Raw genomic sequence first — 14,195 nt, 5'->3', positions numbered from 1 at the left:
TGAGTTTTTTTTTTGAAGCGGTGACTGTGAAATATAATTTATAATTATTAAAATATGAACTTTATTATAACAATTTGTACATAACAATCCGCAGGCTGATCTGACAAAAAAGTGTGACGAAATGATAACAATTAATTAATTATCTATTGAAAAAATAAAAACGGCGTATTAAATTAATAAAAATTACTTCAACGTGTTTTACTGTATTTAAAAGAAAATATTGAGTAATTATCTGGAAATGAACAAGACATTATTGTTAGTATGGTAAATTAATAAAGTAAGTTAATGTGTAAAGTACAAGTCAAATTTTAAAATTAACTTTTTAATTTAAAAACTAAATATTTGATAGATTAGTAATTTTATGTTAATAGAAATGATTCGTAATTTTTATTGGGTATAATTATTAATTCAAAAATATTTAAGTTTAAAGATAAGAATATAAGCATCACATAAACAATTAAAAAGAAAATAAATAATTAAAAGTGTTTATATAATTTATATAAAAAGTAATGAAATAACTTGATTTCTTTATATAAACACTCATAGTTATTTATTTCTTTAGTAATAATAAATAAGTAAAATACGATGGAGTGTTTTCGTATATATATGATGCAAAATGATTCAGATTCTGTTGCGATTGTGAAATTCTATACTGTTGAAAAAATTTATTACAGAAACAAGTATCGCATAATATATTTCACGTACATAGTTATGCTAAACAATATTTTATCTTCACAAGAAACAAATATCAAACAAATTTTCGTACATTGCAAAATGAATTTTATTTTTGTAAATAATTACAAAAGTTTTTTAACGATACAAATAAATTAATTACATTAGTTAATGTTGTAAAAAGGATTTCACTTTCTTAAAATAATGTTTTATAAGGCCTAAAATTTATTTTGGTCGATTGGCAATTAAAACAAATTTGAATAAAAATTTAGAGTTTTGATAATGATTAATGCGTGATCAAGACGGATTTCTGAAACATTTTGTATTAACAATACTGACCCATTGATCACTATAGATTTTACAAATGTTACATCGATATAATTATAATATTAATTATAATAAAGAAACAAAAAATAACATTACATATAGGAATATCTCATTATCATATTTTAAATATTCAATATTTTATATTTATTATAATAAGTCACATCATTCACCTTTGATTTTTACTCTTTCGAATTTTTTTTTTTTTTTTTTTCAAATAAGTATTGCACAAAATTTTTATAGAAGATGAATAATTTGTGACCTTTGTATACAATATAACTATATAAAATGATTGAGTGTGCATCAAGTGAATCATAAAGTTTAACAAAAAGATAAAAATATTAAAATGACAAAACAAATATCTTGCATTTTATTTTTCCAAAATTCATAGAAGCAACGATGATTCGTAGACAAATCCTAAATAAAATAAAATAAAAAAAAAAAAAAGTATTTGTAATTATCATTATAAGAAATTTTCAAAACATAAATAACTTGATTATGAAAGTGGGTTAGAGAAAGAGTTAAATGATAATTTTAAGCAGAGTGTTAGTTTTTTTATATGTAATCAAATCACTAATCATTATCAACATTTGCTGAGTTATTAATTTTGGTTTAACATGACATATGTGAGATTGTAAATAATTGATCAAATTTAAATGAATAATTTTAGTCGTACATTAAAATATAGTAATTGAACGTACAATAAAAGATAGATTTAAACAATCAATACAATTGGTACAAATAAAATATGAGCATTTCGATGCTACGAATCTCATGCTATACATGAATTCCGCAATGAAAAATAGAAAGTGGTATGATGAGAATGTGTTGTAGAAGTGCGTGAAGTATTTAATTGAATAAATTTTAATTCAAACGAATTATTGATTACCGTGAGTAAGTCTCGTTAATTTGTTAACGAAACTCTAATAGATTTTCTGATTATTAACAGTAATTTTATAAGTAATATCAGGTTATAAAAAATGTTATGTTTTATTGGCGGACAACCTCTGCTCTCAGACGTGCTGCAAGAGCTTTACGAACTTGAAGAATTGATGGATCGATAGCTTGAGAATTTTCTAAATCTTGTTTACCTTGCATCGTTGCTTCAGCAACATTTCTAGCTGAGCTTGGACGTGCCTTTGTCATCTCCAATCTTTGATTACGAGCTTGTTTTTTCAGTGCTACTAGTTTGTCTCTTCGTGCTTTTAGATAATTTTCTCTTTTTTTCATATCTTCTTCACTTTCATCTTGTTTTTCATTTAGTTTCTATAATTTTATTTATAAAATTAACAAATCTTAAACTATTTATAGTTAAAAAATGATGAGTATTAATTTATGTTATTTGAGAAAAAAAAAGATATACCGTTTCAGCTTGAAGGTCTGGCTTTTCATCTTCTTCCTTTGGTATTGGGGCAAGTGGAGTTAATATTCTCGCTGGTTTAAGCAATGGTAATTTTACAGGCTTTGAACTAGACTCGATTGGTTGATCGACATTTTCTACCGTCTCAACTGGTGGATCTGTTAGTTGCACTGAAGTTCGTATCGTTTCTTCCAACACGGCTCGTTCGTTTTGATACTGATTGTACAAGATTTCGTGGGCTTTTTCGAGATCTTTTTCTGCCTCAACAAGATTATCGTCATCTTCTTCTTGTTCAAGTTCTTGAATTTTTTTCCTAAATAAGATTATAAATATAAATATAATTATTAAACTAATATAGTCAATTAACGCTTAAGATGATAAAGATATTAATTTTACTGTAATATTTCTTCCATAGCAAGTTCATCATCAGGGAGCTCTTCAGTATTATAAGTTAACGATGAAGGAGTAAGTCCAAATTTTTGTTCCAACATGTTGAGGGCTTGTAATTGTAACTCCAAGTTTTTTTGTATCATCATTCTTTTGAATATTTCATATTCATTGGCGGCCCAAATTTGTTCAAAAAGAGACTAAAATTTTAAATAAAAAAATAATTTACTTTTATTTTTCAAATTAATATAATTAAAAAAAAAAATAAAGACTTACCTGTTGAAAGTTAATAGGCATTCTCGTTTGTTTATTTACCGTACATGCATGTTCAAATTGCTCTGGTGTAATTCTCATATCTTCCATGTAACATCCTAATAATAAATCAACCAAATTTTTATATTCTTGGTAAACTTCATGATATTCTTCACTGTCTTGTGTATCTGCTTCAAAAACTGATTAAAAAGCAATATTTTTCAATTATTATTAATTTATTGAAATTAAGGACTATTAGTAACAAAAAGTCTTACTGAGAGATCTTTCTTCGATAAATGTCAAGAGAGGTGCTGACCATATTGGACCTTGAAGAAATCCTACTAATGAATCAAACACCCAACCACTATCTTCTTGAGCCATTATTGTTTTGAACTTTTTTTATATTTATTAGCTAATATAGCGAAAAATAAAATATCTAAGTGTCTTTTTGATTTTAGAATGAAAAAAAAAAACACAGAAAATGTTAACAATCCCTTCTGATAGAACAGCAACCGCAATGCCTCGACTATTGGGTGTTACTATGGTAACATTAATCAAAACATTAATATGACTATACTTACACTCGTCAATCATCATCTGAATTAGATATAAATTATTTATACCGGGTTAAAGTTTGTTCGTAAATTATTGAAACGATTAATCAATAAAATATTGAATAATTTTTTAGGATTTATGAAGCATACAGTTTTTTAAATAATTAATGATGATTTTTGTCATTTTTAAAGTTTCAGTTCAGTTATTGTAAATAATTATAATTATTTTTAATAATAGATCAAAAATATTAAAAATTATTTATTAAAAAAAATTTAAAATTAATTTTCAGATCTCTGGATGATTTGTTGATGAAAAATACTTTTGATTATGAGTTTTTCTCAAAATACCACACTCTATAGCAAAATGAGGTAATTATTTAATAATTTTTTAATATTTTATTGTTATTTTATTATTTAATTGGTTTAATAAAAATTATACCATGATAATTTAAATTCATCTTTATATTATTATGACAACAATAGTTTTTATTTATGATACTGAATGATCAGCAAACATCTGACAATTCTATTGATTTAAATTAAAAATTAATTATAAAAAAAAATATTTTTCAAAAATTTGCACTTGTAATTTTTTTTCAATTTCTAAATATGGAATTTTTTTATTAAAAATTTTTCATAATAATTTAGTAGTTATAAAAATCCAAAAAAATTGATAGATATCTTTTAAATTCAGTATTATTTTTATTTTTTCTATTTACTATCAAATAATTCATAATGACTTGATTTGCCGCCGAATCACAAGCGCATGACTTAGAAGAGTGTGGGAATGCCATTGGAATTATGTTTAATTCAATCAACCCGGCATTTGTTTACTAGTTATTATTTCTAATTTCAAAAACAGTAAAATTAAAAAAATAATTATTAAAAATGTCGAAAGTAGCATCACGTTTAAAGTCAGCAAAAAAATTAATGGAAAAAGTAGATCATAGTTCTAAATTACATACAGAAATACCGGCTGGTTTAGCATCTCCAAGTCCACCTCTTGGCTCACAATTAGGACAGGTTAGTTTTTTTTCTAATTTATTAAAAATTAATATCCCACATAATTATTTATACTTTACCGTATTTTGTGATTTCAGAGAAATATAAATATTGCCAATTTTGTGAAAGAATTTAATCAAAAAACAGAACATTTGAAAGAAGGCATACCAATACCATGTAGGGTTAAGGTAAATTCTGATAGAACTTATGATCTTGTAATGCATAAACCTCCGACATCGTATTACCTAATGCAGGCTGCTGGTATTCAGAGAGGTGCTATGAACTCAGGTAAAAATATAAATACATATTTTTTTAATGTTATCCTCATAAATTAATTTTCTTTTGAGGATGACTTACTAATAAATAGTTGATCAAAGGTTTGGAGAAAAATAAATAATTCGATAAGCAAGTTAATTTTGAGATTGATTTATTGGCAAATATTTTAATTTTTAACTGCAAAAACTTTATGACTTTAAATTGTATCACAGAAGCTTTTAATACCTTCGAATTTCAGTTTTAGGCAAAGCAAAAAAATTAAATTTTTAGAAATTTTAAAAAACTATAAATGTAATTTTTCAAAAATAATTTTGTAGAAATGATTTATTTGTAAAGTTAAATCCAAAAATGATAAAATGTCTGCTAATTTCATTGTCTCTATTAGAGTGATCACATATAAGCAAATGATTCTGAAAACTCTAAATGTCTGACAATTGTTAAGTTTTTAAATCAATCATAATTAGAAAATAAAATTACTAAACGCATGCTAAGAAAAACTTTTAAAATATTTTATATGTACTTTTTTCTTTTTTTTTTTTTGTTTTAATTTATAGGCCGCAGTTGAGTAAGAAAGAATAATACATAAAATTTGATCAGTTTAATTTTTTTTTAAATCTAGGTATCAATACTTTTTAAAAGTTAAGACTTCATTAGAGTTAAAGAGAAAAATGAATTTTTGGTTCTTAACTAAAATATGCTCTTCTTAGAAGTTGATCTGCAGTAAAATATCTGTTAAATATTAAACTACAGGAAATAAATGAACCTATTAATTTAATGACACATATTTCCTTTTTACCTGGCTACTACCAATTTTTTTTTCTTTTAATATTTATTAAACTTACGAATGCCTATCGATTTTATTATCATTTTATTTAGTTTTTTGTGTAATTAGTTGTATTTAGAAACCAAAAAAATTTATAAATAAATATGATGACTGATAAAATTTGAATCACTATCTATTAATATTGAAAATTACATATGTATAGTTTTTTATTGTCCAGTATTATGGTCGTTTTTTGTCTAAAAAATAAATAATTTATTTGCTTTGTTTCAGGAAAAGAAACTTCCGGTAAAATAACTTTAAAACATCTATATGAAATAGCTAAAATAAAATCTGAAGATCCACCATTAAGTTTGCTGACACTGGAACAAATAACACAGATGTTTGTTGGTATAGCTAGAACGATAGGTATTCAAATAGTTCGTGACTTAGATGCTGATGAATATGCTAAATTTTTAAAAGAACGAGAAGTTATTGTTGCTGAGCAAAAGAAAGCAATTCAGGAGGCGAAGGAAGCTAAGATGTTACGAACAGCGTAGTTTATGTTACTGGTAATAGTGTTTAAAATATATTTAATTGTAATCTATTATTCGCATTTGCTTTTTATCTTTAAGAATAAAATCTTTATTTCAATCAAATTATATTTAATTTTAATATCCAAATCGATTTTATATAAAATTTAAAAAATCCAAAAAAAGATAAAATAAATTTTGTCTTTTTCAAATAAAGAAATACAGGGAAAGGGGATTTTGTTTTGTCCATTTTTAAGCATGTAAGAGTCAATCACCTAAAAATTAAGAGTACCAAATCCCATCAAGATCGGTTCAGAATTGAAGACGTTATCCTAATGATATGATGGGTTGTGTTACACTCTTACATAAATTCTAATTTTTTGCCAATATTATCTTGGAAAGTAGCCTACATTATTATAATATGTCATCCTACGAGCAAATGTAATATTTAGTTTTTTCTGTTATAATTACACACTATTTTTACAACATTAAGTCTACAACAATAACAAATAAGTAGTGAAGAGGAAAAGGTTTAAGAAGAAATAAAAAATTCAGTCATAAGTTGTTATTGGAAATGGTTTTATTGGATAATATTAAGTCTTTTATTCTCAAGATTCAATAATTTATTATTTTATTCTAAAGATTTCTAATATTTACGTAATCAGTTTAAGGTAGAACTGAAAATGCACATTTTTATAAATTTTATTAATTTTCACAGCCAAAGAGTTTAATGTATTAAAATAACTTTCACTTATTTCAATTAATTTGATGCTTGTAAAAAAAATCACACAAATTTTTTTTTTTTATTTGTCAGTCTTAACTGTTTTTTTATCTCACAATTTTTTGTTTGTAAATAAGAATTTTAAATTAAAATGTAAATACGATTTTTGTTTTGATATTCAAATTTAATCAGTGTCAAAAATTTGGCATTTATTATAAAACTTAATTGAAAATAAACAAAACAAAGTATATTTACGATAATTGTCAATATACATTGAGAAATTTATTTGCGAATAGCATAGTGCTCTGGTATTAAAATTCTATTATATAAGTAAATTAAAAGAGTAATTCTTTAGTGAAATAATAATTAATTAGTGTATAATATTGAGAAAAAAAAGTTAAAAATATAAGTGAAAGTTAATGTGCGAAGTTTTCTTCAATTTTTCATCTAATTTCATTTTATATGAAATTTGTAGTAAAAAGAAACATGCACTTTTCATTGTGTAAGTTGTAATGTGTTCGAGAGCATTATTTTACTCGTTATTTTAGAAAGATGATGATCAGTTCCCATCATGCAGTCTAGTCCCGTTTGTGTCCAAGTCCCACACCGAAAATGTAAATTTAGGTCTCACGTTCTCAGATTTTATTCCCATACCAAAGTTCATTTATTAATTTTCATTTTCCCACGCTGTTGTAAGAAGGGAGTTATAATTTATGAAATGTCTTATAAGAGCTGCATTACAATCTATTATAGTTAGTATTTAAAATACTTTCTATTTTTTGCGTTTATTTACCACAGCAAAAAGATTTTTTGTTTGTGATTTTATGTTTCATTGATTCCTTCCAAGTATGATTTGGTAATCTTCATTGTTAACCCGATTATTAGAATTTTAAAGAATTTCATTTGAATTTATGTATTTGTTGATTAAATGATCACGTGAATGTCTTCTCGTCTCAATTGATTTATTCAAGATTTATCATGTTATTATATTCCGGTTTTGTCGAGTTTCATTTAAATTGTCGATGTAATTAACAAAGATCGGACAATATTCGATATTTTAACGTATATAGTGTCACAAACTAATTTTTATTAAAATTTTGCTGAATTATCGATAAGTACTGCTTAATATTTACAACTGCAATGTTGTAAATGCATTTTTTGATAAATGCTGTTAACAAATCAATATTTTTTAAAGTTTAATTTGTCAATAATTTCAAAGTCCACGAACTTTCTTTGATGATGTACAATAAAGTTTATAAAAGAAAAACAATACTTGACAAGATAATGATTGATAATAAAAGAGTTCTACTATATATATATTACAGCATTAAATAATGTCAGAAATTCTTTCTATTTTAATAAATCACGTATCTCTGTCAATTGAAAAATCAATGTCACGAAAAAAAAAAAATTTGCGTAGAAGTTGACAAAGAAAAATATTTTCATTAATGTTAGTAATTATTACAGATCACTAACGATATTTTTCTGAATTTTTTTTTTTTGATAAAATTGATTCGAAATTTGCCAAAAATCGATAAATAAACTATTATATATCTTTCGGTTCTAATGAACTCACATCGCGTATGTGTCACGAGTAAGATTTTTTTTATCGTTAAATTTAGTAAATGAAAATCGACGGTGATTTATATTGATCGTTTATATCACGTTAAAAATGTCGACGAACGTTTGCAATCCCACGACGACCTGCGGCGAAGTCCTCTTCATCTTGATCCTCTTCATCACTCGAAGTCCCTCGAAGTCCTACAGCATCCGTCCGGAAGCTCCATCCTCTTCTACGACGTCTTCTTTCTTCTGCGCTGGCCTGAAAACCCCCCAGATACCCCTTTCTTTTTTTGTCATTTAGATCTTTTTTTTTTTATTTTTTTCTTTTGTAATTTTTGTACTAAAAAAAATTTATTTTTCTTTTGTTTTTTTTTTTTTTGCATATTTTTTTTTTTTAATTTTTCTCTTTCGTAATTTTTTTACTCAAAAAAAATTTTTTTTTTTTTTTTTTTTTGCATATTTTTTTTTCTTTTTTTTTTTTTTTTTTAATTTTGTTTCCTTAATCTTTTTAATTGTACTTTTTAAATACTTTCATTTTTTTTTGTTTTATATATTTTTTTTCTTTTTTACTTTTTTTTTTTCTTTTTCATTTTTTTTAAATGTTAGATAACAAAAAAACAAACATAAAATGAAATTGTTAAAAAAATAATCCTCGAAATAAGTGATTGCGAGTCCAATATGTATAATCATATCTGCAACAAAAAAACAAGTATATATTTTTAGTAAAAGTCTTTACAAATCAACTCATAGAATACCAAATTAATGACAATAATAAAATAACTTACTTAAAAAAATAAAAAGAAGATACGTTTTAGCTGGAACTCTGCATTCATCCGGATGCCCCAGTCAGATTCCTGCTCAAAGAAAATCCTTAACCCTTTCGTCTATTGAACTATCACCAAGACCGTCTCGACCGTGTGCGTTCAGGTGTGCTCGGGTGTACGAAATAAGCCCCAGGTAACGCGTGTCCCGTCGACAAGAGAGTCTCAAACCGCCAAGGAAACCCATGCGAGTGTGTCTGATGCCGTTATCACGCCGCAATTCCGGAAGATCTGCTGCTGGGAGTCAGACCGCAACCGGGCGATGAACTCGGATGTGAATTCTATGCCCTATCTAAGACGATGGCTGGACTCCGAAGACCATCGGGATGAGATGAAGAATGAACGAACGCCCAACTGTGCTAGCTCACGACCAAACCTCTCAGCCAGGTCTGCTTATCACCGTCCAACCATCACCATCCTCATGTCTCAAACTGTTTTAGAAGTCAGTCTCCAAGTAGTTTTCTAAAAACACTCGGTTAGCAGGAAAACTAATGGGATATAAAAGGAAATATTCAACTCACGTATGTTCATAAGCATTATATCATACTAACACACAGTTTTTAAAATGCAATAATAATAATAATAAGAAAAATAATTTTAAGTATTATCTTCTACAAAAATGATCATCTTTTGAATTTCTAGTATACTCTTCGGTTGTAAGTAATAATCTTCAAAATACGTAAGAAAATGGATCGCTTAGTATGGTCACTCATCTTCAATAGTTGGTTTCTTGTTAATAAAAGTAATAACATTATCTTCTGATCCTATCCTAATTTAATAGCCAAGTCAATTTGCTTTTCAATGCACCACATATGCTAACATATCCATTTGTGCAAAATTAATTAAAATACATTAAAAGGAAGAATCTAAAGTGCGTACCTGTTTTTGATTTTTTTTGTTCAATCAATAATTAATTTTTGAAAATATATTAAATACTTTAAATTGCCTAATACTCATCATTAATTATATGCAGTGCCAATCTTCTCCAAGCGGACGAATGGTTTATCGTGATAGGCGTATTTAATTACAAGTATTTAAAAATTACAAAAAAGAGCAACAGCCAGTTTGCATGCCTAGGTATAGTAAGTAATTGTAAATAGATATCAACATAGTAGGTGGCCCAAAAAACGTTACATTAGCGTAATCCAATGCTGTGCTCTGCGTAATACGAAGGCAGTTTATATATATATAGATGGTAATAACTGCTGCAGTTTTTTTTTTTTTTTTTTTTTTTTTTCAACGAACAAGTAATAATGGCATCACAAAACAGGAGTAATAATAATATATCTAAATATTAATCACTTAAATGAGTATGGTTCTGAAAATACTTTGGAACTCGTAAAATAATTAGTAGACCCCCAGCCCCAACCCACCAATAAAATATCAATTTATTATTATAAAAGCGTGTCGCGGGTACTAAAATACTTATTCAGTATTAAGTACCTAACATTTACAATTGTCAGCAGAACAATGCATTAATTAATTTTTTTATGTGTGAACAATATTATACAAAGAAACAATGTGTTAACTGCGGAGCTACGTAAACGTTAATTAAGAAAATATTTTCATAAAAAGAGATTAATAATAAAAATTACAATTCTAATTATAAATGATTATAAATAACTCACCGATAGTTCTAGCAACAAATATAGATAAAGCCACGATTCTAATTTTACACCATATATAGAACTTTTTAACATTCAAACAAGGAAAATGATTACTTTTATATAATTATTTTTTATCCAATCACAATACGAGCAGTGTGAAAAAACTGTCAATTAATTTTTTGATTAAGTGAGTATAAGGACAATATTATTTTTACAGCATTTTAAACAATTCACCCTAAATGTGTTTACAAACATTCGCATAACACATAATAATAAATATAGGCTCATTACCAGCAGATATTAGCATTGCAGCAAAATTACATAATGTGATGAATATATGTAACAATTATAAACTTCATAATTAAATTATTCAAAACTTGCACGTAATTAACAGTGACCGCACTACACAACTATTTAAATTTTTATGCGCTACTTGTGTGTACAACAAATTATTGTAAATAAATACATAAGTAAACAAAAACGAAGTAAGAAGTTTGTTCACAAAACTTTAAAACATAATATGATAAACATTTTGCAATTTAAACAAACTCAACTTCACAAAAAAATTATTAACACGATTTAAATAGAAATAAAAACACGTTAAAACTAACGCTCGTTTTATAACAATCCACAAAAACGCCAACAGAAGTAGGAAGTTATGGCAGTTGTAATGGTAATACACAATAAAAGTTTTTTTTTTTTTGGTAGATGAATCAAATTTTTCATGTGAAGGGATGCATAATTCTAGTTTAAGATGCAAAATCCATTCTCGATACTAATAGGAAGTAATTAATTCTCATTTCAATAAAAGCCTTTCTTGCTATAAAAAAATTTCCAGATTATTTAAACTTCGCTAGATTCTTTTAAATGGTTTGCAAAAGCCAGTCGGTCAAGGCGTATTAAATTTTTTTTCTGTATTTTACGGATTAAACGTTACGTCTAAAAAATAAATTAGTTCAAATATATATGTAGTTAAAAAAAATTATTTTATAATTGTTTCGCTAATTACCTGAAAGTTGCTATCAATTTCCAAGGGGAACCTTTTTAATTTTTTATTCATATTTTATTCGATCGTCAACGGTTGTTTTTGGTCTCAATTGTTAAATTTACTAAATAAATTAAGAATTTTTTTTATATTCTTCATTGCTACTTCCTCTTTCCGTTAATTTCGTTTTATAAATATTCCATTTATATGTCTTGGCTACTGCTGTTTTTTGTTTCAAACAAAGTTAATTTATTCTTCTACGTTTTCTGTGCTATAAGACAAATCGCTACCTCCCTCACAAAAAACATAATCATTTCGCGTATAAAAATAAAATTGTGTAAGAAAATAAATAAAGTTGGGAAGAAGACAAGATCTAAAGATGAAATTTCACTTTTTACCTCTATACTCTGGAATGACCGTAATAAGCTTTTAAATCCACTAAGCTTTATTATTGATTACTTTTTCAGCCGTTGCGTTAAGTATTTCTGAAGCTTAAATAATTCAATGATGTTTTATCCTCCTTCTATCACGTTGCGTTTTGCGTTTTGGGTTTTTTTTTTTTTTTTTTTTTTAAATATAAATACAACATATATATGATATTAAATTAATGGTTTGTTCCATTTCTTATGATTCCTGATCTAAATTTTTTTGGCTCGATACTCTCTGGTTTCTCGGATATACTCGTCCTTATCTGCACAATAAAAAACAAAAAAAAAACGCGATATTTGTTCGAATGATAAATGAATGATACCTGAATCCAGATGTAATATGGTATTTTTCTGATAAAACTCGTAATATTGACTTTCTCTTCTCACATGTTTACTTTCTCCGCTTTTTTCGTGTGTGTTCTAGTAGTTTCCTGCGACTTAAAATCATACTTTCGTTTCTCCCAACCCACCCCGAAAATAAAAAATAAATAAATTAGATCTTAGATCTTACGTCACCATTTATCTCGTTTTCTCGGGTTGCCATCTTCAACTGAGGACTTGAGTGTTAAAATTGGTGGCCGGACATCTCTACCTTATGACTCTGAAGCGAAAATGACTGTTTCTTATACATCCCATTTCCCCAACCCAATAATAATTTTTACAACTCAAAGTAGTAAAGTTTTATGTCATTATTTATAGAATAATATCTGTTAATATTTACGACCTTCCTCTCTTCATACTTAATTAACCTTTATTTTACTACTCCAACAAATTCGATTATGCCGTTATTGTCTCCTATACTTGGTTCTTCATAATGAGAACAAGTGTTCGCGGCCTGGTACTTTTGCTAAGCCCGTTCTTCCTGGATCGAGTACTATCAAGGTGCTTCAATATCTGTGAAAATACGGGTTATTCGGTTGCCGAGCATTACGGTTGCTCACGTTGGCAAATTATTTTTTATAATATTACTTTACATACGCAAAAATATATCATGTTTTTTTTTATCAAAAAAACAATATGAAAATTTTATCTTATTAGAAATTTTTTCTAATAGATCATGCACTTAATTGTCAAGTACCTGCATACTTTTTATATCATTATTTGCATGTGCTCTACGCCCTCGACTGTGGTGACGATCGTTTTTTGTAACAGCGGCATCATCAAAGCAGAATACGTACGACGGCCCAAAGTTGACTTTACCCATTTATATTATTTATAAGAAATCTAACTTCGCCTGGATTTTCCAAAACCTGAGAAAATACTTTTATCTGGGATTTTTGTTACATAAAAAAAGCTCACCGCCTTAATTATTATCCGGATCTCATTGTTGCCATGGCAAACGTGATGGCTCTCGCGAACGATCGTTGTAATTTGGTGAAGCAAGTGAGGGTGCGAAGAGTGATTGGTGTAGTTCATGCGGGCTGGTTACTCAGTTGGCCTTCTAAAAAACACATAATTTTCCTCCCCCCGATTTTGTTTTTTTTTTCCCCTTACAATCAATCAATAGGCGCAAATTAAAACCTCACCCGATTATCTTAGTGTTTTCATTTTGTGTAGTTATTACCGATAGAGATGATCAGCAAGTGCCCGGAATTTTTTCAAGACCGATGTATCTTTTCTTATGCAATAACAATTTGAGGATGAGTGCCATTTACTGAAAAGGATTTATGGAATTAATAGTTAATGAATATTAAGCATGCATCAATAAATTATTTGTTCAACTTCATTGTATGTTTGTTTTTTTTTAATTAAAAAATTTATTCATGAATGAAAAATACTTTACGTCCTTTTGTATATTATGCTCTTCCAATTATTTTGGATATATAAATATAAAAAGAGAACAATACGTCTGGTATCTATTTTACAATAGTCTTCTAAGATGTTAAAATGAAAACAATTACTTGGACATCCAATTTTCATTACTATAATGAAATGATCTATCATTAAGTA

The 14,195-nt window shown here is 26.9% G+C and overlaps 2 protein-coding genes and 1 long non-coding RNA gene across 3 annotated transcripts; 1 reads left to right on the top strand and 2 right to left on the bottom strand.

Moving 5' to 3' along the window:
- Positions 1-1,561: 1,561 nt before the first annotated feature.
- LOC123262907 (cilia- and flagella-associated protein 36) lies at positions 1,562-3,537 on the bottom strand. Its single transcript, XM_044725398.1, has 5 exons — positions 3,271-3,537; positions 3,020-3,195; positions 2,753-2,943; positions 2,360-2,669; positions 1,562-2,262 (listed from the first exon to the last, which is right to left on the bottom strand). Exons 1-5 carry the CDS (start codon positions 3,374-3,376, stop codon positions 1,987-1,989), a joined length of 1,059 nt encoding a protein of 352 aa, XP_044581333.1. The 5' UTR covers positions 3,377-3,537; the 3' UTR covers positions 1,562-1,986.
- A 780-nt stretch (positions 3,538-4,317) lies between these two features.
- On the top strand, positions 4,318-6,246 carry LOC123262880 (39S ribosomal protein L11, mitochondrial). The gene is made up of 3 exons (XM_044725361.1): positions 4,318-4,572; positions 4,650-4,839; positions 5,882-6,246. The coding sequence occupies exons 1-3, from the start codon at positions 4,438-4,440 to the stop codon at positions 6,145-6,147; spliced, it is 591 nt and encodes a 196-aa protein (XP_044581296.1). The 5' UTR covers positions 4,318-4,437; the 3' UTR covers positions 6,148-6,246.
- Positions 6,247-9,003: 2,757 nt separating this feature from the next.
- On the bottom strand, positions 9,004-14,000 carry LOC123262871. The gene is made up of 3 exons (XR_006509054.1): positions 11,842-14,000; positions 9,190-11,771; positions 9,004-9,096 (listed from the first exon to the last, which is right to left on the bottom strand). It is a non-coding gene; the product is annotated as an uncharacterized LOC123262871 (long non-coding RNA).
- Between the last annotated feature and the right edge of the window lie 195 nt (positions 14,001-14,195).

Source organism: Cotesia glomerata, linkage group LG1 (assembly GCF_020080835.1).
Source record: "Cotesia glomerata isolate CgM1 linkage group LG1, MPM_Cglom_v2.3, whole genome shotgun sequence".
In the NCBI taxonomy this organism is placed as follows: domain Eukaryota; kingdom Metazoa; phylum Arthropoda; class Insecta; order Hymenoptera; family Braconidae; genus Cotesia; species Cotesia glomerata.
The sequence above is the reverse complement of the archived record's forward strand: the minus strand, read 5'-3'. Positions and strand labels throughout refer to the sequence as shown.

What these genes read in the sequence shown, in the direction of transcription:
- LOC123262907 (XM_044725398.1), bottom strand. Translation starts at nt 3,376, where the DNA reads ATGGCTCAAGAAGATAGTGGTTGGGTGTTTGATTCATTAGTAGGATTT. An exon ending in TATCGAAGAAAGATCTCTCA is followed by an intron (nt 3,196 to 3,270) that starts GTAAGACTTTTT and finishes CTTTTTAATCAG; the next exon opens with TTTTTGAAGCAGATACACAA. An exon ending in GCTATGGAAGAAATATTACA is followed by an intron (nt 2,670 to 2,752) that starts GTAAAATTAATA and finishes AATCTTATTTAG; the next exon opens with GAAAAAAATTCAAGAACTTG.
- LOC123262880 (XM_044725361.1), top strand. Translation starts at nt 4,438, where the DNA reads ATGTCGAAAGTAGCATCACGTTTAAAGTCAGCAAAAAAATTAATGGAA. An exon ending in TTGGCTCACAATTAGGACAG is followed by an intron (nt 4,573 to 4,649) that starts GTTAGTTTTTTT and finishes TTGTGATTTCAG; the next exon opens with AGAAATATAAATATTGCCAA. An exon ending in GAGAGGTGCTATGAACTCAG is followed by an intron (nt 4,840 to 5,881) that starts GTAAAAATATAA and finishes GCTTTGTTTCAG; the next exon opens with GAAAAGAAACTTCCGGTAAA.